The sequence below is a fragment of the Myotis daubentonii genome, chromosome 2 (genome assembly GCF_963259705.1).
Source record: "Myotis daubentonii chromosome 2, mMyoDau2.1, whole genome shotgun sequence".
Classification (NCBI taxonomy): domain Eukaryota; kingdom Metazoa; phylum Chordata; class Mammalia; order Chiroptera; family Vespertilionidae; genus Myotis; species Myotis daubentonii.
In genome coordinates this window covers 78,875,975-78,901,470 of record NC_081841.1, presented here as the reverse complement: position 1 = coordinate 78,901,470, position 25,496 = coordinate 78,875,975, and the positions used below count along the sequence as shown (strand labels likewise).

The following is a 25,496-nucleotide window of genomic DNA, read 5'->3' as shown; positions in this document are numbered from 1 at the left end:
ATGGAGCAAATTCAATTTCCATTAGAAACACATTGTAAAAAAAAAAAAAAAAAAAAAACTATTGAAAAATAAATGTCACTGAAAATCCTGAAAAACACAAAGTTGATAGTCTCTCAGTGATTTCCCTACAAAATGTTTTACTACCATTTGCAGAAAGTAGCAAGTTGAAATCACTGAAAACAAAAGTCTAACTTCTAAGGCCTATTTATGGGTAAGTAAATATGGCTTCCAATACTTTGCCTGCTTTATATGATGCTAAACTCATTACAAAACATGTGACACTAGTGATAGAAACGTTATTAGGCGATATTGAAGCAACAAAGTTTACTTAAGATTTGTTTTTGTTGTTAATCCTTTCCATTTATTTATTTTATTTTTTTAGAGAGAATAGAAGGAAGGGAGAGGGAGAGAAAGAGAAACATTGATGTGAAAGAGATACATTGATTGGTTGCCTTCCACATGCATCCTGACCTGCAACCCAGGTACGTGCCCTTGACCAGGAATCAAACCTGCAGAGCAGACAGAGGCTCTAACCAATTAGCAACACTGGCCAGGGCACTTAAGGTTTTTTAAGCCCCATACAAATAATAAGAAAATGCTGTTGTCTATGTTCAGGAGCACTGTCTCATTTTGCTGTCTCTTATTTGGGTAACTCATGACATTTTGTAGCATTGGAAATTATTAAGTTACCATTTTTTCCTCAAAATCATCTTTTTCATTCTTATGTAAAAATCTGTTCAGTAAAATACTAAGCAAATATAGGAATCTTACGAAATATATAATACCACTGCTATAACAACATGACATTGATTTTTCTTTGATAATCAAAGTATACTGTAGACCATAATATTCTCAGTGTTAATGAAATCAGCCCAATTGCAATGTCATTTCAGATATTATTTTCTATAAGAGTAAATTCAACATTTTTCTATGAATATATAGAGATTTGTTAGAGCCCCAGTTGTTTTAAAAATTTGTCCTAATGAACAGACTGAGGAATCTCATAGGGAAGGCTTGGGAGGGTGGTAGTTGGGAAGGGATCAACCAAAAAACTTGCATGCATATATGAATAATCCATGGATACAGACAATATGGTGCTGAAGGCCTGGGGTAGGGGGCAGGGGGCAGGCTAGAAGGGATCAATGGGGGGAAGGGAAGGGACATATGTAATACTTTCAACAATAAATATTTTTTTAAAAGTTTGTCTTAATGAATTTTTAAATAGATTTATAACCTACTTTTAAATATGGAGAAGAAAATAGAGTAATCTAAATTAAGAAAATAAATCGAGTAACTTTAAAATCTATTCTCTGTTGTATCAATAAATGAAAAAATCATCTAAAATTGAGAGATCAATTTTAATTGAAAGAATATAGTTCTTATGAGTTATTAGAGTATTCTCATATAAAGATTCCTATATTACAAAGTTTAACTAGGGGGACCAGGATTCATTAATGTTGCCAGAAGTAGAAAGCTAATTCACTGCATTAGATAGAGTATTCCAGCGAAGCCCTTCCTAAGGTTGAGCCATCCCCAAGCACTCCATGGAGGAAGGCTGGCATTCAGAAGTTAAGAACCATGTCATTCCTGCCTTTACTGGAGTCCACCTGCTGTCAATGGACCCTCCTGAGATCCAAGCAGATGTGGTCTATATGGTGAGTAGCCCAAGAAGATAGTAAGATAAAACTCAGGTAAACTGTTTGCTGTACAGGGCAAATAGAGTCATTTATTGAAAATAAGTCGGTGTGAAAAATAACTCATGTAAAATATATTGAACGTCCCTAAAATTATACTTATTATTTTGTGACTAAAAATGCAGAAATAAAAGGGAAATGAATGTTTACATGATATTCAAAATAAACAACATGGGATTGCATGTAGCAATATTTTCTATTTCTCTGTAGGCCAAGAACGATGACAATAAAACAATCTTATATTGTGGATTCAGAAGAACCAAAACCGGTTTGACTTGAAAGAAGACAAAAGTTTTTAATTATTTACTTGTATAACATAAGAAGAGAAATTAGCTGGTCAATAAGCTTGGTTGAGAAAACGCTATTGCAATCAAACCCAAGCACTCTGGTGTGATGAGGGCCTGGCAGCTCCGCTGTGCTTTACAGCTATCCATAAATCTGCCCCGCTTTCCTGGAAATGCTTAAGAGCAGTTTTTAGGTGGAGACTAGGAAAAATTAAGGTCTAGTGGAGAAGACATATAAAAGTGAAACCTCTTCTAATAGAAACACGAAGGAAAAAAATTAATAGAAAAAAATGAATAGAAAAAAATGAGAACATTTTGCTTATGTGTATGCATCTCTTTCTTAATCGGTGTATTGAAACCGTATATGCATTAGCATTTTCATTTGAAAGTGATATAAAACATAATTTGTATGTTCTTTAAACAACAAAATATCATTTTACTGTTTTTTGAAGGGAAGTACATAATTCCCTAATGGTTGCTGCCCTCTAATGGTGAAATACTTGATTGGATATATCTGATGAATTCATGCCCAATCTTATGTGTGTGTGTGTGTGTATGTGTGTGTGTGCTGTATGCATGCCCATGTATGTTCCCACATGAATGTATTTAATTTATGTTACTGTATGTTATCTTTCACACAAAGAAAATATGTAAAATTTTTAAAGTGTTAATGTGATTGTGAAAAAAATTATTGTATTCTTTTCAGTTATACAATCCCTAAATAGAAATAAAGACATTTAACAAGTTTGGTGTAGGCCAAAAAAAAAAAATGTTATAAAAGAATATGGTAACATTTTTTAAACATTATATTTCACCTAAAACTGTGATGTTTACAAGATACAAATAAAAGTGTTTCTTTAGGAGAAATATTGTTTTAATAATTTCAGTATATGCTTGTAAATTAGTAATATGCACCCTCAAGGATTCCTTACTTGCTTAAAATATCCTCTTCATTATAAACATATTTTGTTACAGGCATTGGGGATATGGATTCCTCTGAACATTAATCTGTGAAAAAATATATATTCTACATCAAATAATGTGAGTTAAACAATGTTAAATGTATTTGTTTAAGATTTCTTGAAGTTTTGCCAATATTCATTGGGAACAGGTCTGTTACTGCATGTAGTGTGTTTCCTAACCTCTTATTATGAAGTATGCAGTGGGTTCAATGTTCTGAGGAACATAAGTTTAGAATGTACTAGGTAGCCACCTGATAAGGAAATAACATGAATTAAATATATATGTGGTGTCCTAAAAAATGTATACACACTTCAACAGCTGGAAGCTCAATTTTGAAAATGAAATGTATTTTAATAAACACTGATTTTATAATTATTCAAAGTGTGGGTCTACATTTCTTGGGACAACCTATATAAGCCAAATAGCTTGTAATATAATGTTTAACCAATGCAACAAAATTCACAAGCAGAGCAAAAACATCTAATTAATACACTAAAGGAGGTGTTCTTACCTTGTGGGGGAGTGAATACTGAAATATTTGATTTGGGTCCAATCCCTGCACTGGTTTCTGCAGCAACATATACATCATACATTGTAAATGGTGTTAGGTTAGTGAATGAAAACTTGAGGTCTTTTGTGCTGTTATCCAAAATACGACCTGAAAAAATAAGATACCTGTGGATTATTTTCTCATCAAACATTTAATCATTCTCACATAAAAGGATACAGCCAAGAAGAGCATTTAAAGTGCTAACTTGTGCATTGTTTTTTAATACAATTTATTTTGTTGTTAATCCTCACCAGAGGATATTTTTTCCATTGATTTTTTTTAGAGAGAGTGGAAGAGAAGAAGGTATGGGGGGAAAGGGGGAAAAGAGAGAGAGAGAAACATGATGTGAGAGACACAAGTCAATTGGTTGCCCCCTGCACCTGCCCCGACTGTGGCCTGGATCAAACGTTCAGACCAGCTACATGTCCTTGAATGGGAATCAAACCCACGACCTTCCCATGCATGGGCAATGCTCTAAGCACTGAGCATACTGGCCAGGGCACTATAACGTTTAAATATATTTTAAACATTTAGTTTAATCTTGCATTGTTATCAATTTAATTAAAATAACAAAAATAACATGAAAATTATCCACTGTTTAAATGACTTTTATTAAATTATAAAGTCCTGTTCAATTCCCATGTTATTTTTTGACATATTTTAAAGGAATACATTAGAACTACTAGATTTAATAAATCAATTTATCAACATAGTAGAATATAAAATTAATACCCAGAAATCTACGGCATTTTTATACATGAACTCTCAGAAAGGGAAAACAAACAAACAACCCCATTTACCATTGCGACAAAAAAATTTAGATACTTAGGAATAAACTAAACCAAGGAGGTAAAAGACCTGCATTTGGAAAACTACAAGACACTGAAAAAAGAAATAGAGGAAGATATATGCAAGTGGAAGAATATACCATGCTCATGGATTGGTAGAATCAACATCATTAAAATGTCAGTACTACACAAGGCAATCTGTAGCTTCAATGCAATTCCTATTAAAATACCAACAGCATATTTCACAGAGCTAGAACAAATACTCCAAAAATTTACATGGAATCAAAAAAGACTTCAAATAGCTGCAGCAATCTTGAGAAAGAAAAACAAAGTTGGAAGAATCACAATACCAGATTTCAAGTTGTACTACAAAGCCACTGTATTTAAAACAACCTGATACTAGCATAAAAATAGGCAAATAGGCCAATGGAACAGAACAGAGAACCCAGAAATCGACCTAAGTCATTATGCTCATTTAATATGTGACAAAGGAGGCAAGAGCATACAATGGAGTCAAGACAGTCTCTGCAATAAATGGTGCTGGGAAAATTGGACAGACACATGCAAAAAAATAAATAAATAAAATGAAACTAGACCACCAACTTACACCAAACACAAAAACAAACTCATAATGGATAAAGGACTTAAATATAAGACAGGAAACCATAAAAATCTTAGAAGAATCTGTAAGCAGCAAAATGTCAGACATATGTCCTAGCAATATCTTTACCAATATAGCTCCTAGGGCAATGGAAACTAAAGAGAAAATAAACAAATGGGACTACATCATAATAAAAAGCTTCTGCACAGCAAAAGAAACCATCAAAAAAAATAATAAGAAAGCCCACTGCATGGGAGAACAAATTTGCCAATGTTATCACCGATAAGGGTTTAATCTCCAACATTTATGGGGAACTCATACAACTTAACAAAAGGAAGGTAAACAATCCAATCAAAAAATGGGCAAAGGACCTCAATAGACACTTCTCCAAAATGGACATACCGTAGGCCAAAAGGCATATGAAAAAGTGCTCCAAGTCATTGATCATCCCAGAGATGCAAATCAAAATGACAATGAGGTACCACCTGTAAGAATGGCTATCATTAACAAATCAACAAACAGCAATTGTTGGCGAGGATGTGGAGAAAAAGGAACCCTCGAACCCTCCTGCACTGCTGGTGGGAATGCAGACTGGTGCAGCCACTGTGGAAAACAGTTTGGAGTTTCCTCAAAAAATTAAAAATGTAACTCCCATTTGACCCAGTGATCCCACTTCTAGGAATATATCCCAAAAAACTAGAAACACCAATCAGAAAGAATATATGCACCCTTATGTTCATAGCAGCACAATTCACCATAGCTAAGATTTGGAAACAGCCTAAGTGCCCATCAGCAGATGAGTGGATTAAAAAACTGTGGTACAGCCCTAACCGGTTTGGCTCAGTGGATAGAGCATCGGTCTGAGGACTCAAGGGTCCCAGGTTTGATTCCAGTCAAGGGCATGTAACTTGGTTGCAGGCACATCCCCAGTATGGGGTGTGCAGGAGGCAGCTGATCGATGTTTCTCTCTCATCAATGTTTCTAACTATCTATTCCTCTCTGTAAAAAATCAATAAAATATATTTAAAAAAAACAAAAAACTATGGTACATCTATGCAATGGAATACTATGTAGCTATGAAAAGAAAGAACTCTTACCATTTGCAATAGCATGGATGAGCCTAGAGAGCATTATGCTAAGCAAAATAAGCCAGTCAGAGAAAGATAAGTATCACATGATCTCACTCATATGTGGAATCTAATGACCAACATAAACTGATGAACAAAAATACACCCAGAGACACAGAAACATCGAACAGACTGTCAAATCTCAGAGGGAAGGCGGGGGAGGGTATAGGGGAGAAGAGATCAACCAATGAACTCATATGCTTATATGCATAACCCAAGAACACAGGCAGTGGGTAGTGAAGGCTTGGGGGTGGGGGAGGGGTGGGAAAGGGTAATGGGGGGAAAAGAGGACATATGTAATATTTTCAACAATAAAGATTTATTTTAAAAAATCAGTGACAGTATTTTGTATTCAAATTTAGTCAGTTATAATGCTAAATATTCTCATTTTCATCTATAGAAAATTTTATTTAGAAAACATTTCTAATTTAGCTTCTGAGAAAAATTCCTTAAGTAGTCCAGCGTCAAAATTCCTTAAATCCTGAACTTTTCCACTGAATAGTTCTTTCACCTTCTTGCTGTAGTTGAAATCTGACTGTCTCCTCTAAGGGCCACTTCTGTTCCCTTCAGCCTTCCCAAAAGTGGTAGTCTATTTTTCCCCAGAGACCTTCAGATGTGGTGTTTTCCTTGTTCCTTATTACCGTCATAGGCCATTCTAGCTCCCTCCTTATAAAATCCTACAGTTTTAAATATGATGTTATAATGAAATCCACTAGCCCTCATGTTGTAGTGATCTTCTAACCCCAGGGTCACTCACCTTCATTCTGGATGGAGTACCTACGACTTCAATGTCACCTTCTTTAATGCTACCATCTTAATTTGTAGTGATTTCAATATTCCTAGAGATAATCCTTAAACTGCTTTGAGCTCTTTTTAAATAATCTAGTCCTGCACTCTAACTCAGTCACTCTCTCATGGCCATAACTTGGTTATCACTATTACCAATAGCTGCAAATCCTCCATAATCTCAATTTCATTCAACTTTCCGATCATTCTTTCTTATCTCCTATTCACTTACTCTAGAACCCTGAAACAACAATTCTTTGAGTCCATTGAGACCTCCAACCCATTTATTTTACCACCTCTTCTATTTTATTTTGTTTGGTCCTTTACCACTTGATTTCCTCAATGTCTCTGTCAATTATAATCACTGCCTGACATAAGTCTTCAATTCCCTTGCCCTTCTCTTGTTGAATGGAGCTGGAGAAAAACACAAACCACTCTGACTGGTATCACTTTATTCATTGCCACATCTCAAATGAGCCCGTAATGGTGCCTAGTACCTTACTCAATTCCCAGTCCTATCACTCCCTCTGTTCTTCTACATGATTATTTTGTACTTTCTATTCCCTCCTCCGAGTTCAAAAGTCTGTCTGCTCCATCATCACTCACAGTTGATAGTCTTGCTTCTCATTCCATTAAAAAAATTAAATCAATCAGAAAAGATCTGCCACAGACTCCCACCAACAAAATTACCTATTTACCAGCCTCTGTACTCAAATATTCTGCCTTGCAGTCTGTCACTATGGACAAACCATCTGTATTCTTATCTCAAACCAATCCCTACATTTAAGCAAAGGATCTCAACTTCTGCCTACACAAAAACATCTTCCCAATAATTCTTGCCTTTCTTATATCATTAAATTTTTGTTTCTTTCTTCATTCACATCAGAAAACAAACAAGAATTATTTGTTCTTTATGGGGGGAAACCCCTGTTAACTCTGCTTACCCCTACCCCCACTCTCTGCTTCCTTTCATTGCTTCACTTTGCAGCAAAACTCAAGAGTTGTCTGTTACCCACTACTACAGTGTTCTCCCATTCTCTTGAATCCATCCCACTCAGTCATTTACCCCCACACTTCATCATAACTGTTCTTGCCAAGATTGTTAATGACCTCCATGTTATTAAACTCAATCATTACTAAATGCATCTTACTTGATTTATCAGTTTTACAGATGAAAGATTACCTTGTCAATGTTTTATAAAATAATACCAAAACATACAGAAAAGGTATGTCTCTGTATTGTGCTTCTCTCTGTGTTCCAGAAAGAAGAAAGGGTTTGGAGGAGCAGAAAGGCTACTGTTTTTTAAAAACTGCACGTATTTCAGAATTTTAGGAGCATGGGTACTTAGGAATGAAAAATAAAGGTTACTCATATGATTCATGAGATTCATAAAAGTTTCACAATGAATAATTTGGAACTCTATTTTTTCATTCTTCCAAATAAATAATAATATGTGAGTTTATGTTATTTCATTGTTATTTGAATTTAACTTCTCTTGTATAACCATAGATCTCAAATTAGGAAACAATTTTAGATTTTTTTAATTAACTCCAAATAATACAGTATTTCAATCCCTCGAAATATCTATGACAAATGGATGCCAAAATTCTCCTTGTTCACAAAGATGGAGAACTTGACACTTCATAAAGCTGCCCATATTATTTTCAGAGAGCTCTAACTATTAGAAATGGAGTCCTTATTCTAAGCAGAAATCTGATTTAGTATCATCTAAGACTATTGTTCTTCATAAATATATTTGTAATCAGAATAACTCAAGGTCCTCTTGTTCAAATATGAAGACATACAGGGTGTCCCAAAAAATGTATACACACTGAATAATTATAAAGGCAGTGTTTATTAAAACACATTTCATTTTCAAAATTAGGGTATCAGCTGTTAAAGTGTATATACATTTGTGGGGGGGGTCTCTGTATACCTCCTCTAATACTTTTCTTCATGAGGGGTTATCTCTAGTTCAGCTGGTCCTCAACAAATATAAAACATGGATAGTGTTTTGCCATCCTTATACTTATTTATGGTTTTAAACAAAAATTTCAAAGAGCCTCACCCTCCTTATTACTTTTCAATTATTTGCTTCATTTACAGGGTCTTTTTAAAAGGAGTCTGATACTTTTGCCCTAGCCGGTTTGGCTAAGTGGATAGAGCGTCAGCCTGTGGACTGAAGGGGTCCTGGTTCAATTCTGGTCAAGGGCACATGGCCGGTTGCGGGCTCGACCCCCAGTAGGGGGCGTGCAGGAGGCAGCCGATCAATGATTCTCTCTCAGCATTGATGTTTCGATCTCTCTTTCCCTCTCCCTTCCTATCTGAAATCAATAAAAAAAAATTAAAAAATAATAAAAGGAGTCTGATACTTTTAAAAAATTGATACCAGTAACATATTTTATAATATTCTTATTCTAAAAGGTAAACACAAAACCAATTAAGACTTACCTGATGACTGAAACCGGTTTGGCTCAGTGGATAGAGCGTCGGCCTGCGGACTGAAAGGTCCCAGGTTTGATTCCGGTCAAGGGCATGTACCTGGGTTGCAGGCACATCCCCAGTAGGAGATGTGCAGGAGGCAGCTGATCGATGTTTCTCTCTCATCGATGTTTCTAACTCTCTATCTCTCTCCCTTCTTCTCTGTAAAAAATCAATAAAATATATTTAAAAAAAAAAAAGACTTACCTGATGGCCCATATAATTCAACTCTATAACTAAATTTCCCGGTTACTGTCATTGGTGGATCACATGAAATTGAAAAGGACTTTCCCGTAATGTTTCCTGTTACACAGTTTTGTGGTGGTCCTTCAGGTACTAAAATAATCACAGGGGAAAAATGAATAAATAACAGAACAGATATATATATTTAAAATTAAAAATTACCTGATTAAATATACATAATGAAATATAAAGTCAAAAATAAAATATCACAATAATATCAAAGGGTTTTCTTAACTTAAGAAAAGGAAAAAATTTTTTTTAAAAAAAAAAAAGGAAAAATAGAATAAATTGAATTTGAATAAGACATGCTGGATCATAAGATCAACTTATTTGCAACAATTACTAGTCTTATTTAATGCTGCATCTAAGTTTCATTTCTTCATAGTTCAGTGTGGAGGTACACTGTCCTGCAACATGTACATGTACATATATATTGCATTCATCAGGCCTGTATCTGACTTGATATACACTCAACTCCTGGTAGATACAAGTAAAAGCGTCAAGGAAATAACAACCTTCAGAATCTATTGGCAATGATCTTTATTTTTTGTATCAATATTTGTACTTGGTTCTGAGAGAATACTTATAGCCTATAGTTAGAAGATTCTAATGTAACACTGGTAACATATAAAATTAATAATGACAATTTAAAATAGTCTATTTTTCATAGATGTTTCTACATTTTACCCTTTCTTTAAATTGAAATGAAACGTTTTAATTTTTTTTTTTTTCAAAACAAATTTTGTGCCTACTAAATCTCACTTTGGGTGACCCTCATGAATTTGTTTTTATTGTATAAGAAGAAGTAAGGGATATGGAAAAAGAAAATGCTATGATTCAAAGATGGTTATTTAAATTTAAAAAAAAACTTAAAACTTACATGTAATGAAATGATAAAAACTAACAGCTATGTTACCAGAAAAGAAAATACTATGCTTTAGTGAAATTACTCTACCAGCAATAATTTCCAGTAACTTCAAATATTACCAATCAAAACTGAATGTTTGATACTATATATTTAGTATGGAATTATGTCAGTATCTACATAAATTTACATATATATGTGTGTATATATATATATATATCCATACTACCATAATCAAATAGGTATTTTCATATCTAGAAATAGTATGTGCTTTTTGAATTTAGTAGTAATAATATCTAATTATACTCATTGAATCCTAACACCACTGCCATAAGAAATATACTATTGCAGTCTCCTTTTTTCACATGAGGAAACTTCAGGGCAAATAGGATACTAATATGTATATTTTTAACTACTGTTCTTATTTAATACTGAAATGTTAATTGCATGATATTTATGCAGGTGATATCTTTACATTTGGTGGTAGCAGTAGCAGTGAGAGAAGGGTATAGGTGATCATAGACGATGCAGAAGGGAGGGGATGATTATGAATAAATGCTGAGATCACAGAATAAAAGCTGATCTTAGAATCACGGTCATTAGCTCAAGAATCATTTCAAATATTTCTGCTTCTAGATGCTTATGTCACTAAAGAGAAGTGAAATTGAAGATTCTCCAGGTAAGATTTCTATTATCTGTCATTAGGGAGGGAAGTTATTGGAAGGGAAGAAATATTTTAACAAAAAGATCTGTATCAAAAAAAAAAGGAAGACCTTTCTATACATAATTTAACTTTTTTCCCCACACACACATGAAATAAATAGAAACCATACCTGATTCTGGTGTTCTGACAATTGTACTATCAATATAACCTGCTTCTGTTGTAACAGCAGAAACTTCAAAAAGGTATGTCGTGTAAGGTCTCAAATGTGTCACTACAAAACTGATAGGTTCTTTCCACACGGAGCTTATCTTACTCCGTGCCCATGTGTTCGATGAATATGTGGTACGCGTTGGAGGCGTACCTCTACTAAGGGTTGGAGAAGGGCTGGTTGTACTCCATAAAAAAGATTCATTATTCTCCTAGTGAATAAAATAAATATCAATGGAAAATGTGTTGTCTCTTCATAGACATAAGAAATTTATTTATTTTCCATTTATACTATGAATATTATTATTAAATTGTTGATATATGTATGATTGGTTAATTTTAACAAATTAGCCTATTCAAGTTATGGAAAAATCTGCTAGATTATACCCTAGAATTATACCCATTTATGCCTACAGTTTTAAAGCATAATGTACATATTGCATTCTTTATACCTTAATCGTTCTTATGAATAGGATTTCAAGTGGCTTAAAACAAAGGTAAAACTATAGCAAAATCATTAGTAAGAATTTTAAAAATTCATCTTATAAGTACAAGAGGCAAAGAGTTGAAATTTTTCCCTGTTTGTGAAATTTCAAATGTTACTTTCAAATAGTTGATCAAACTATTTGATCAACACAGTTTTTTCTCATAAGCACTCAAAAGATGAAGTATATGTTGTATATGTGAGTATATGTTCATGTGTGTGTGGATATGTGTTTCTATATATTAGAATATATCCAAATTCTACAAAGAAGATTTAGAAACGTGTAAAAATTCAAGTATTTAAAACAAAATTTTGTTTGGCTGTTTCTCCATCAATATTATCAAAAGAACAACAAAATTATTTTTAGAAGAGCATTATTACAGTACTTCTAGGGATTTCCCATTGGTAACTAGAATAATAATAAACTTTTCACCAAAGAAATGCACAACAAAAATCTACTTCCACAAACTTAACCTTGACAATGCCTATCCCCTCACTTCCTGTCACATCTTGTTACTAGTGATAGCCTACACTTTCTTCCTTCAGAGCTTTATAAAGTATCTTTCACCCAAAGTATGCCTCTCAGACAATCTCCAACACCTATCACAAATGCCAGTCCTGTTAGGAGTCTTTCCTGAGCTCCCTAAGCAATTCTGACATCTTACTCTTGAATCTCAAACCCTTCATTTATTCTACCTTGAATATAGCCAATTGTGTGTAACATAATACTATGACCTAATACTGTAAGTAATCAAATCACTATACTTTGGCAAAATTTATAGTATCCCAGATGCAGGAAACTTCAAGATATACATTTATTTAAAATTCTTGAGACATAGAAAGTGTTCCTTAATACTTACGTTGCATTCTGGCAATTTCCCGGTCAAAATGTCCTCTACTCTGATTGAGACATCTTTCACCACTATCCCACTTCTGGCATGTTTGACACTAATCTTGAAACTGGTAATTTTGCCATTTGGTTGACGAGGTAAGTACCAAATCAGGTTTACTGCTGAATAGTTAAAGGCCTCAACCGTCAGATTTACCACTTTTCCTGGAGCTGGCGAAGTGAGAGAGATTACAAGAGAGGTAAAAAGAATGTTATAAACTTAGAATGCCAGTTATATAATTTTGGGATATAACATTTCCCATGTTATATGAAACTAAATTTATAATATATTGTGGAAGGGGGAATCTACTTGGGTTAGATGTTTTCAAATATATTTAATTAACTTCTGCCTAACATAAAGAACTAGAAATTAGGCCCATAGTGTTGTGTTTAAGGAGTAGATAAGTTTAACTTCAAGACTATTTGATCAACACATCTATTGATAAACTACTTCAAATACGTCTAAAAAATTCAATTAATAGTTGTTTGTGAATATACAAAAAACAACAACAACAACAAAACCTGAAACATGAATCTTTGCTTAAAACATTTTGGAATTATATAGATTCCTTAGGTAATGAAGAAATGGCAAATGAAAACAAATATTCCACCAATTATACCAAAAAGCATTTCTAGACTATGTCTAAATATCTAGTATCTAACATAAATTGGATACCACCCAATTGGTTGTGGTTATTACATTTTGAGTTTCATACACCCTCAAAATTAATTTTCATCAGAATTCATGGTACTTCAGTTTCAATTATTCATAATCTGCAATAATAACAATCTGTATATTATTTTAATTGGAATGAGATAAACATAAGGACAGAATGAAAGAAAATTATGCCCATTAATTTCAAGGAAAATTATACAAAACTGACAAAGTAAATAATCAAGATTCTTCAGAATAGTGAACAAACATGACAAGTCACTAATGAAAGAAATAAAAACAAAATAAGACATTTGGGATAAAACATTGTAAGTGATAGCAGTGCCTAGTATTAAGAAACCAAATAATAGAATTTTGGTGCATGTTGTAGAAAAAAATGACAAAATAGATTTATAAATGAAAGCCACAAAAATTATTTAAAAAAAAGTTTGGCCTTGGGAGAGAGGCTGTTTGTGAATTATATGACAAACAGTACAAACTAAGAAATGTAAGGACAGCTGCATTTTAACAGAAAACAAAATAAATCAATTTGGGGGGATGATTAATCATTAATAATGGATGAAATGATGGATGGAAATTTTTTGTCTCCAAGGGAAACTGATCAATGGATTTAATTAAATCTTAAGAATATTAAAGATAATATCTATACTAACAAAAGGGTAATATGCTAATTAGACAGGACATCTTCCGGACGACCCTCTGGATGTCCTTCTGAACAAAGCCATGGTGGTGGGGCTAAGGCAGAGGTGATTACGGGTGATCAGGCTGGCAGGGGAGAGCAGTTAGAGGGATCAGGCTGGCAGGCAGATGAGCAGTTAAGAGCCAGCAGTCCCAGATTGTGAGAGGATGACCAGCAGTCGGCCATCTCCCAAGAGGTCCCAGATTGGAGAAGGTTCAGGCCGGCCTGAGGAACCTCCCCCGCCCCTTCATGCAGAATTTTGTGCACCAGGCCTCTAATCTGTAATAATAAAAGCATGATATGCTAATTAGACCAGACATCCTTCCTTCTGGAAAGGGCCTACAGTGGGCAGGGGCTGCAACAAAGGTGGCAGAGGCCCCTGGCCACAGTGGCGGCAGGCGGGGGCCAAGGTCAAGGCCCTTACACGAATTTCGTCATCCGGCCTCTAGTCTATATATCTAAAAACCTAAGCGACCAACCGACCAGCTGACTGGTCAGTAGCTATGATGCACACTGACCACCAGGGGGCAGACGATCAACACAGGAGCTGCTAAGCTGCAGTCACTTGGCAGTGGCAGTTCTCAGGTGATGCACCTGGAACCTGAGAGGAGGGAGCCCAATTCTAGGGTTTGACACCCAAGAACTGTCCTCTCGCAATCCGGGACCCCTTAGGGGAATGAGGGGATGTTGAACAGCCGGTTTCAGCCTGATCCCCACAGGCGAGGCCAAGGGACCCACCAGTGCACGAATCCGTGCATTAGGCCTCTAGTAATTACTATATGATACTAAAGACTGAACACTTACATTTCTTTTTAGTGGATAAAATATAATAATGCAAAAGGAAAGAGTATTAAATATATAATATGGGTTTTTAAGAATTAAAACATGTCTTTTTAAAAAGTGACTATATTTGACGTATAACAGTGTAAATTTAAGGTACACATAATGTTAACTTGGTATATTTATACATTGTATTATGATTGCTGTCAGTGATAGCACTCCATCAAATTACATGGTTATTGTACCACATTGTTGTCTATATTCATTATACTGTACATGACATCTTTATGGCTTATTTACTACTCATCACAAGTGTATATTTTATTTATTTGAAGTTTTTTGTTAATCCTCACCCAATGATATATTTTCCATTGATTTTTAGAGAATGGAAGGGAAGGAGAGAGAGAGAGAAAGAAACATCCTATGTGAAAGAGAAACATTGATTGGTTGCCTCCTACAGGTGCCCTGACGAGGTTGGGCATCAAACATACAACCCAGGTACATACCCTTGACCAGGAATTGAATCCGGGACCCCCTGGGCAACACTGGCCAGAGCAACAAGTGTGTACTTAAAACAACATCAATCTTATTCCTATACCCCCAAACTCTCTGGTAACCATCAATTTACTCTCTTCATGAATCTTAATCATCCCTTTAAATTTCTTATTTGTGTAAACTATACAAATTTTTATAAGTATTCCTGATATATGTACACACAAACATACGTGTATATATGTGTGTAAAATTAACAAGTGTGTCAGACAAGCTGACACATTTCCAAATGGGCCTTAATAACAGTCATAGAGAACTACTCAAGTGTAGAAAATTTTGAATTTATAAGGTAACCAAATTTTTATTAAATTCCAAAGCATGATTTCAGAATATTAAGATAAAAGTTGCCCCAAAACATTAAATAGATTTTAAAATTAATTACATAATTCCATCACTTAGACAACATTTAGCGAGAAAGAGTATTTTTTATTAACTTGCTTTAAATTAACTATCCCAATAAAATATATGTGTGTTTTCCTTTTGTGACTTCATAGTGTCTGAAGACTAATTCTAGCTCTTTGAATTGGCAGGTCTTTTTCTATTTTAAAATATTCTAATTTCTACTTCTGAATTTTATGCATAAATATCCCATTATTTTGATTTTTATAGGTTAATATATCCATCATGGTCTAAGTAGAAAGATTTGACACTGAAGTACCAAAAAATTCTGTTTACAAAGTCATCTCGTCTTTCAGATAAGCATCTTCCAACACTTTGAGGCTATATCTAGACCAGTGACATGCGTAAGTACACGAGTGTGTGAAAGTACCTACAACTTTTCAGTGTACATTACACAAAACACACACTTATTGAGCCAGAAAACAACTATATAAATTCAATACAGAGGCTTTTAAAAGTATTTTTCTGCACTTTTAAGGATCCACTAAGTTGGGAATGAAGGTGGAAGAGATATTTTTTTATATTTGTAAAGCCAAAATAAATTATGTTTACCTGAAATAATGCTCCATGGAAGTTAAAAAGTTGGGCTTTTATGCTAATTGTATGGAACATTAACTCAATATAGTATAACTGGTTAACTTGTACATGCTTCCTAACAGTACTTTTATTCATGGGGAAAGAAATTACTTCTGATTAAACAATAAATACACAGAAATTTTCCTTAAATGTTGATTCTATGTAGCATAAATAATAAAAGGGGTTTGGTGGGGAAACTGGAGATCACTGATTGGATTACATTTATATTTACATTACATTCATACCTCTTTACAGTTACCAAAAAAAAAGGAAATATATAGCAAGCAGTATTGTGTAATTATGCAATTTGACCAAGAACACACAGCATATGAGAAACAATGAAACACCAATTCCAAGATTATTTCCACTACATCTTAGAGTTTCTCTAGTTCCTCTCAATCATACTTTGCCGAGAGAGTTAATATCTCTAGAAACTATGTCAGTTAGCAGAAGTATGGAATACATAAAGTTCAAAAATATCAGTGTGGCTGGAGTAGATGGATGAGGGGAGAATGAAATCTGAGGGAGGAAAGAGCATACAGAGCACTGTAGGCGATGGGAAGGATTTAGGCAGTGATTCTCAACCTTCCTAATGCTGCGACCCTTTAATAAACCGGGTACTCATATGTGGGCTTATCTACATGTGGGCGGACCCGCCTGGATACAGATAGAGGAGCGGTGTCTCGGTTCCTAAGACCATCGAAAATATGTGTTTTCGGATGGTCTTAGGTGACCCGGGTCGTTCGACCCCCAAAGGGGTCGCGACCCACAGGTTGAGAAACGCAGATTTAGGGTCTTGTTCTGAATGATATAGAAGCCATGTTAAGAAGAGAGAAGTAACATAGTCTGGCTTATGTTTCAAAAGATGATATAGCTCTTGTAAAGAAAGTAAACTATAGGCAGGTAAATTGGAATCAAGAAAATCAGAAAGAGGACTTTCAATTGTTCATGCAAGAACAGATCATAGATTGCAGTGATTAGCAATAGGAGTGATATTCAAGATAACATTTTGATGTAGTACTGGCGGGATTTGCTGGTAGAGTATACTGTTAGAATCAATAATGACTTCAAGATTTTTCTTCTCTGCCACTAGAACAATAGAGGTGTCTTTAAATTGGTTTGGTGATGACTACATGTTATGGATAATATTATAACTGTTAAAATCCATATTTCCAAAAATTTAATGTCATATAAATGCTTATGATGATGTTAACAGAAACATGCAAGATATAAATGTGCATAAATGACACTTTCATTATATGCAGTTATATAGAAATATATAAGGAGAGGAGAGGAGAGGAAGACCAGCCAGAAATGTACCAAAATAATAACAGGATATTTTGTAAAACAGGGCGATGAATAATTTTCATTTCATGTTTTTTATTTTTGTGGGGTTTTTTTTTTTTAGTTTGTTAAGATAACACTGATTTTACAATCAGAAATGACAATATATATACTTTAATGAATAAATTAACTAAGAAGACTCTAAAATAATTAAATGGCCGTACTATTGAAAATTTTATTCATTTTGGCAACAATTTAAGTAACAAAAACTCATAACTAAGTTAATGTAGAAAAAATGCTTTAGGAAAATTACCACTTTCTGCCGTTTGGAAGAGAAATGGGTCACTAAACACTCCAATGCCAGCACTGTTTTCAGCAGCCACCTAGAGGAGATTGAAATAATTATGTTCAAGGGTTTTGCTCTCTAATTAAACAGAATCTGAAATAATAAAACTTTGACTTATTATTTGGCAAATGATAAAGGCACTTTTTCTCTCATCCTTACAATACACCCAAAGTGTAAGGCATATACAGAGTTTGCCATATTTCCATTTCCCCTAAGGATGTATTTAAAGCATAGTTTGATTCAACAAATTTCTCATATTCTAAATGGAAAAATTAATAATCAAGTTTTATAGCCTATGCTAACAATTACCATTTAAAGTGCAACTTCTATTGATAGTCTTTCTGAAATAGAAGTGCATGCAGTAAGCATTAGCTTTGTTTTCACTAAAACATGTACAAATTAATTATTGATGTTCCTTTGGAAGCGTCTGTGCATTCTTTTCTATTGGTTAATCATTTGTTTTTAATCCTTCTTGCCTTCCTCCCCTAAGCTAGGCTTGAATCCAGACCATTATAGATGTCTAATGCTGCCTGACAGAGTAGAGTACATGTTTAAGACAACTCTATAATTTAGCAAACACTAGCACAGTAAAAAAAAAGTCCAAAAAATTTGAAAAACTCCTTAGCAAAATGGAGTAACAGAATTTAACCTTTACCTAACCTTTCTCTTCATATGTGGATATGAACAATTCTGGAGCTTTGTGCATTTAGCAAAGTCTTGAATTGTGCTCTGATTAGTACCTCTTCCACTCAGACAAACGAGATTCTGCTTTTGGTAACTAGTTGTAAAAACATTTAAGATTTCTCAAGAATTTATATCTTACCCTTTCTGCTTGGGTAGAGTTTGGCCTATACATACATGTCTTAAAATTTTTTTGCTGATATTTAAAGAAATCAAATGTGAAACCAAAGCTTAATTCACTTGCAAAACTAATGTTTTCATTTCCTTTGCTTTCTTGCTCAAAGCCTTGGATTTTCAGTTCACTATGCGATATTTTACAAATTTTATTGATACAGAAATATCTTGCTTACTCTAGACTTCAGTGTCTAAATGAACATTTTCTCATTGCTTATTGACAAACGTACAAAATTCTGAATATCTTAAAATGGTCATTTAATTGAAATGTATTGTGTAGATACTTAATGGTTAAAACTTTACAACCTTATTTATTTTTAAATTTGCTACAATAAGAGGAGTGGAGGGTACCCATGCATAGAGAGACTAAGGATTGACATTCAGGAGAGGGGTGGAAGGAATAGATCATTGAAAAGACCACCTCTCACTAAATAAGGGAGAAAACAGAGGCATTCAGTTGAATAGGATCCAATCCCTGGTTAACCCCGCACAACAGTAGGGAGGTCAGGATTAGAAGCCACACCTTAGTTTGAGAGCAAGGTCAAAACTGGGCTCTGTTTCTAGAAGGAGAGGGGCACAGATTCACCAAAGATGGGAGAGTTGAGGAGCATGCAGTAGCCAGCATTGGGACGTAAGCCCAGGTTGACCTACTGTGGAGCACTAGTGACTATAGTACTATCTGTGCCTCTGATGGCAGTAAGATGGACAGATGTCTAGTTGACAATTACTTTTAAAAGTTTCTCATTAGGACCAAAGGAAAACAAGATTTGGGTAGACTGACTTAGCTTTTAAACAATAGTAGCTTTGAAGCCAAATTTGTCGCTAAATTTACAGTATGGTAAATGGTGGTCTTTAAATGTATATTGTGTTCTCTTAGTAATTTGTCTGGGTGTTAGCTCTGCTCTTAGAAAAGGGCTGCCATGAATTTCTTGGGAACTTAATATTGAATCTAGGAGTTATAATGATAAATTCAAGGTCTGTGAGCCTTATTAAAGTTTTTAATGAATTGTTTTCCTCTATGTAGTGGTATAGATGAACTACAGGTTCTTTTTGCATCAATGTAGATAATTCCTCAAACACTCCCTGAAGACCTATGCAGAACTCTAGGGTTCTGTGCCGGGTGCTGGGACTCTGATACTAAATCCAGTAGGCGAACCATGTGGTAACTCAGTGACACACAGTGGCACTTGGAGGTGCTTTATGGAGGAGCTGAACTGAGTCTGGACAGAGGTCTTAGCTGGAGGCAGGCAATTGAGACAAAGAAGGAGGCAGGGATCATTCGTCTATTCAGGGAATGACTCCACAGTGACGTAGTAAAAACTCAATCAATAGGATTTAGACTTTGCTTAATTTTTCTGTTCTTTAATGTTTCTCTCTCTCTCTCTCTCTCTCTCTCTCTCTCTCTCTCTCTCTCTCTCTCTCTCTCTCTCCCCCCCCCCCAATGTTTTATTTATCTGTTATAGTGATGCCTTATTTGAAACTGGGCTTAAAAACTGCAAAAGGAGGAAATTGGATCTAGAAAGCTTTTAGGCTTTGTAGTAATTTGGCTTTTTTTATTTTTTATTTATTTTTTTAAAAATACATATTTTATTGATTTTTTACAGAGAGGAAGAGAGAGGAATAGAGTTAGAAACATCGATGAGAGAGGTGCATTGATCAGCTGCTTCCTGCACACCTTCTACTGGGGATGTGCCCACAACCAAGGTACATGCACTTGACCGGAATCGAACCTGGGACCTTTCAGTCTGAAGGCCGACGCGCTATCCATTGGGCCAAACCGGTTAGGGCTGGCTTTTTTAAAAAAAATAAAGATTTTGTATGTGTTTGTTGCAGATTAAGTTTATTTAGAAAGTTACAGAGGTATATATATATACATACACATACAAAAGAATTAAAAGCAGAGTTTCCCACAGCAATTAAACAAGAAGAAGAAATAAAAGGCATCCAAAGTAGTAGAAATGAGCCAGCGGGGCTGCCTGGGCTCAGGAAACAAGTTGCAGAAGCAAAAGAAGGGCCCTTGGAGCTCAGGAGGAAGAAAGGCCAAGGTAACTGCCTGGTGGGAGAGGGAGCAAGGACAGGCTCAGGCATGCTCCCAAGAGGAGAGCGCTGGTAGGAAGGTTTTAGATAATCATAAATGGAATCATTAATTTGAGTGCTAATAACAAGAATGAAAATTATAACTAAACAGGCCAAAATAATATTCCAGCTGGTTTGTTATCATAACCTATTATTAAAGTAAAATTCTATTGAAATACTGTAACTTAAAGGTACATTTTTGTTTTTTTTAAAAAATATATTAGTAACTAGGAATGGAGAATTTGGATGTGTGAGTGGGGGAGATTTATTTTTATAAGGTAATTTTTATCCTGACAAGGATTATTTTTTAAAAAGTTTTTTGCTCTTTAAATTTTAAAGCAAACATGTTAAATAAGCATTATATTAGATTGTAGGGGGTTTGGTATATATTTTATTTTCCTCTTAGTGATGTAAAATAGGAAGGATATATTGAATTATGAAAACTGGAATAATGACACCAAATGCCTTTACTGGAGATAGTATGTTTGTAAGTCTGCACCGGAACCAGGCATATAACCTTCCTTTGGACTTGAATTATAACTCTGAAAAAGGCCAAATAATCATAATCTTACTACAAAATACCAGTGACTAAATTTCTAACTGAAGGTTTTTTAGTTGTCAAACAGACAAGCAGCATAAGCCAGAAAAGATTTTTAACTTCAGTTTTAATAAACTTATTTTAAGAAGTTCTCTTCCCCTGCCACATTCTCCATCCCTAAAATAATAAGATAATACTTGGAGTGAAACAGCTGCTATCTTTTAATTCAAATCAGTTGTGAAATTACTGTTTGAATTCTGATGCTGCCATGATTTCTCAAAAATTAGTGTGAACAAATCAATCTTTATAAAATGCTACCTTTTGTCTCCTTGCAATTTTATACACAAATTAAGACAATAACAGGGTGATAATGAGTTAACTCAAATTCTGAGTCTTGTCACTTCACTAAAAAAGTATACTGCCTTTTTTTTTTCAATTATTCAAGGCCAATGACTTTTAGGAATATGTTTTATACCACATATATCTTTTTTAATTAAAGCAAGTGCCTTGATGCTATTACGCATAAATCATGCTTAACCCTGTATGGCAGTGGGGGGAATGTCCGGCCGAAGGGCCATATAAGGCCTGCGAAGTCATTTGGTCTGGCCCTGCCAAGGCATTAGGGGTGAGTTAATTAAATATGGCAGGCTAATTTTTAAGTTGGTAATTTTGTAGCGCCTGCAAATGATGTTATAAATATCCAAATGGCCCTTGGTAGAATAAAGCTTCCCCGCCTCTACTCTGTGGAATGAGAATGAGTTATTGATGATTGCAGCCTATTGTAGGAGAGGGGGAGTTGGTTAATAGCAGATTCTTTTTCTCTGGAAGGATATGTTCATGATGTTTACTACATAAGATCCTATATGTGTTATTTCATTTGCTAATACATTGTTATGCTAATAAAAAAATAAAGTGCAACTTCTATGTACCAGGAAATCTTCAAACAATTTTATAAATCTCATTTTAGCCACATAATCAAAACATGAGGCATTATTGTCAACAATTTATAGATGAGAAAACTAGTTGAGAGAGGTCAGATAACTTGCCTGAAGTCATACAGGCATAAGTAGCAGAACCAAAATCCAGCTGAAATTTGGCTTATTTTTAAAGTTCAACCTCTTTCCACTATAGTCACTCTATGCAAGATCTACAATTATTTCTGTAACAAATACAAGACCATAGCTACGGTATCTGGCCTAGAGTTTACAATTTAATCAGGTAAATAAACACTCAGGAAAACACTTTTTAAAATAAGCAGATCTAATTAATCATTTAGACTAAGGATTCTAGAATTTCAGAGAAGAAAAAGTTCTTTTTGACTGGGATAGCTCGTCAAATAGAACAGGCAGAGAAAGTGTCATGAAGAGGGAGCAAGACTCAAGGCCTTCCAAATGCCACACCGGAGTCAGACAATCTTGGTTTCAAGAGCACCTCTACCAATTCCCAGATAAGTAGGTTTGGTCAATTAACTTAACTGTTCTAAGTCACATTTCCCTTTTCTTTAAAATGGCAATAATAACGTATCTATGTCCTAGGATTGTTCTGAGGACTAAATGAAATAGCACATGTGATATACTTAACAGGATTTTTCCATTATCATATAGATTTGATACCTACATTTTGAAGATATCAAATGTAACATGCCAAATACCTTTTGGAATTCTGCAATGGCTAACATTTATCTCCACAGTGTAAAGGACTCAACAATGATTTTATCAAGTGTGTGATGAAAAGAATAAGATAATTCAAAGGAATAAAAACTCAAACTCCATAAAAATAGATCTAAGCAGGGCTAAGTAGCTTCTCATATCACATTAAAATATAACCTCTACTTATCACCTTCAACAGGATATTTTCACATAAATTAATCTGAATGTGCACCTGTTTATAGAAAATATCTGTAGTATGTCATTTTCAGATGCAGTTAGGAAAAGGTTTCCCATTCTTTAACCCACTTTTCTAAAATAAAATTGCCATCACAAATGTTTAATTTTGACATCTGTATCAGTAAAAGTTTGTTTTTTTTTTACTTTTCTCATTTGTGAGATCTCCAATTTTGGTATATGCTCTCCAGTTCTTGTTATGTTTTTTTATTTCCCAAATAGGCAAAATTCCAGTAGGAAAAACCCTCCAGGCAAAATCTCTCCATCATTTCTAACCATTCTAGATGGTTACCCCAGTTATGTCTGATCACATATTTATACAGCTCTAACAGATTTTTTCTCAACATTCAATTACCTACAACAATCAAAGAACATTTGATGTTATGTTGAAAGTACAGAAGAACAAGAAAACATCTGTATTCTTTACTACCTCCCTAGAAATATCACAGATATCTCTTTATTGTAAACATTTTCATCTGGCCTAACTAATTTAGGATAGTTTTTCATAGGTTCTTCATTATTCCATTTTCAAATAAGATGCTAAATTTTGCATATTAAATGTTGTAAAGGATTAAACATTTTTATTAGCACGAATACCCAGTAAATTATCAGGAAATATTGATGAATGGAGCTGATTTGAATTCATGGTTCTTTGAAAAACCGGCTCCATTCCATTATCCATAATTTCCATTCCATTATCCATAATTTCAATAACAGACATACAAATACAACAGGGTTCAGAGAAAAATAACAAAGCTAACTTTGATTTTAATTAAAAAGTAGAACATTTTCACTTATAAACCCTAAATTATGTATTTTAAACTTAATTTATTCTTTGAAAAAAATCGCTAAGCCAATGCTTTTAAAAATAGATAAATTATATAAATGCACATAAAAATGAAAGAGAATTATAACATTTGTTTGTTTTAAAAGCCCTGATGGGCACTGAGGTCATGATTCAAATTATCATTCCTCAGGCACTTCTGTGCAGCTGTAAAGGCTTGACCAGATGGGAAAAGCTACTTCACCTTTAAAATAGTGGGAATATTTTAATACTAAGTAATTGTTAAAAAAAATTATTACCTTGATTTCATATGTTGTTCCAGGATTAAGATTAGTAAGAAGAACTTCCAGGCTGTCTGGCTTTGCTCTAACTTGTGTATATGCTGTTTGCATCCATGGACAAACTTCCTTATACTTCACAACATAAGAGATAATCCTTCCATTTGGATTTGGGGGTGTATTCCAAGACAGAAGAATCCCAGCAGAACCAACTCTTTCTCCTGCTAGGAAGACTGGAGGCCCTGGTTCTATTAAAGCAAAATCATGTTAAATTATTGTATGTTAACAGTCATAGGGAAGAAAAGTATTTGCAAATGTACACTTGTGAAGATGAATAGTCTCTTAAATGTGAATGTATCCTCCCTAGAACCAAGAGAAAAATAAAAAGATTAAGTACTTTGGGAAATACCAAAAACGTTCTTTTATAAGAATGTAAAAAATGGAATGCTACTAAATACTACATGCCAAATATACTTTGGATGCCAGATTATTTTCAAAAGAAACTTACTTGTACAGTCTTACACACAAAACTGAGAAAATAAGAAATAGTCTTACAAACTGAATAATTCTTTCTTAGCAAGTACAGTGAGTTTAGTTTCAGGCTTTTTATTATTTAAATATTACTAGTGATGGTCTCTGATCCGTTTTATGAACAGGTATAGAACAGTTACCTTTAGTCTTTGAAAGAAAAGGACACTAAAGAACCAGTAAAATGAAGGTCCTAGACAGATCACTTTCTTAAGTTTCCATTTTGCTTTAATTACCAAACTGCTTGCGTGCATATAAAGCCCATATTGCTAATATAAGTGTTCCCACCCAGTAGATTCATACTGGGTCCAAATAGAAGCACATACTCACTTGTTACATTCGTTGTCACTGTTCTACTAACAGGAGAGCTGTATGTTGTAGCAGAAATTGAAGAGATTGTTACATCGTACCTAGTGCCAGGGACAGCATTGGAAACATCAACCTAGAACACCAAAAACAAACAATTGCAATAAAACTCTTCCTGGAAAGCAAGAAAGCTAAAATAATGAACCTATCACAGTCAGAACAATAAAGCAACTTTACTGTATAACTCTGCACTGTTTAAATATCACAAGTTTCACAGTATTGTAAAATATAAGTGTGTTCTATCACACAACTATTCACACACAAAACTTACA

At 34.3% G+C, this 25,496-nt stretch overlaps 1 protein-coding gene and 1 long non-coding RNA gene across 2 annotated transcripts in view; one reads left to right on the top strand and one right to left on the bottom strand.

Annotated features, from left to right (window-relative positions):
* PTPRQ (protein tyrosine phosphatase receptor type Q) overlaps positions 1-25,496 on the bottom strand; it is a 268,878-nt gene that overhangs the window by 194,467 nt on the left and 48,915 nt on the right. The window contains exons 18-24 of the mRNA XM_059683707.1: positions 25,189-25,300; positions 24,352-24,578; positions 17,884-17,953; positions 12,599-12,798; positions 11,217-11,466; positions 9,483-9,611; positions 3,453-3,599 (exon numbers count right to left, since the gene is read on the bottom strand). Coding sequence (XP_059539690.1) covers positions 3,453-3,599; positions 9,483-9,611; positions 11,217-11,466; positions 12,599-12,798; positions 17,884-17,953; positions 24,352-24,578; positions 25,189-25,300 — 1,135 coding nt within the window. The remainder of the gene's footprint in view (positions 1-3,452; positions 3,600-9,482; positions 9,612-11,216; positions 11,467-12,598; positions 12,799-17,883; positions 17,954-24,351; positions 24,579-25,188; positions 25,301-25,496) is intronic.
* Positions 20,564-22,297, top strand: LOC132227970 (uncharacterized). The gene is made up of 2 exons (XR_009451269.1): positions 20,564-20,622; positions 20,712-22,297. It is a non-coding gene; the product is annotated as an uncharacterized LOC132227970 (long non-coding RNA).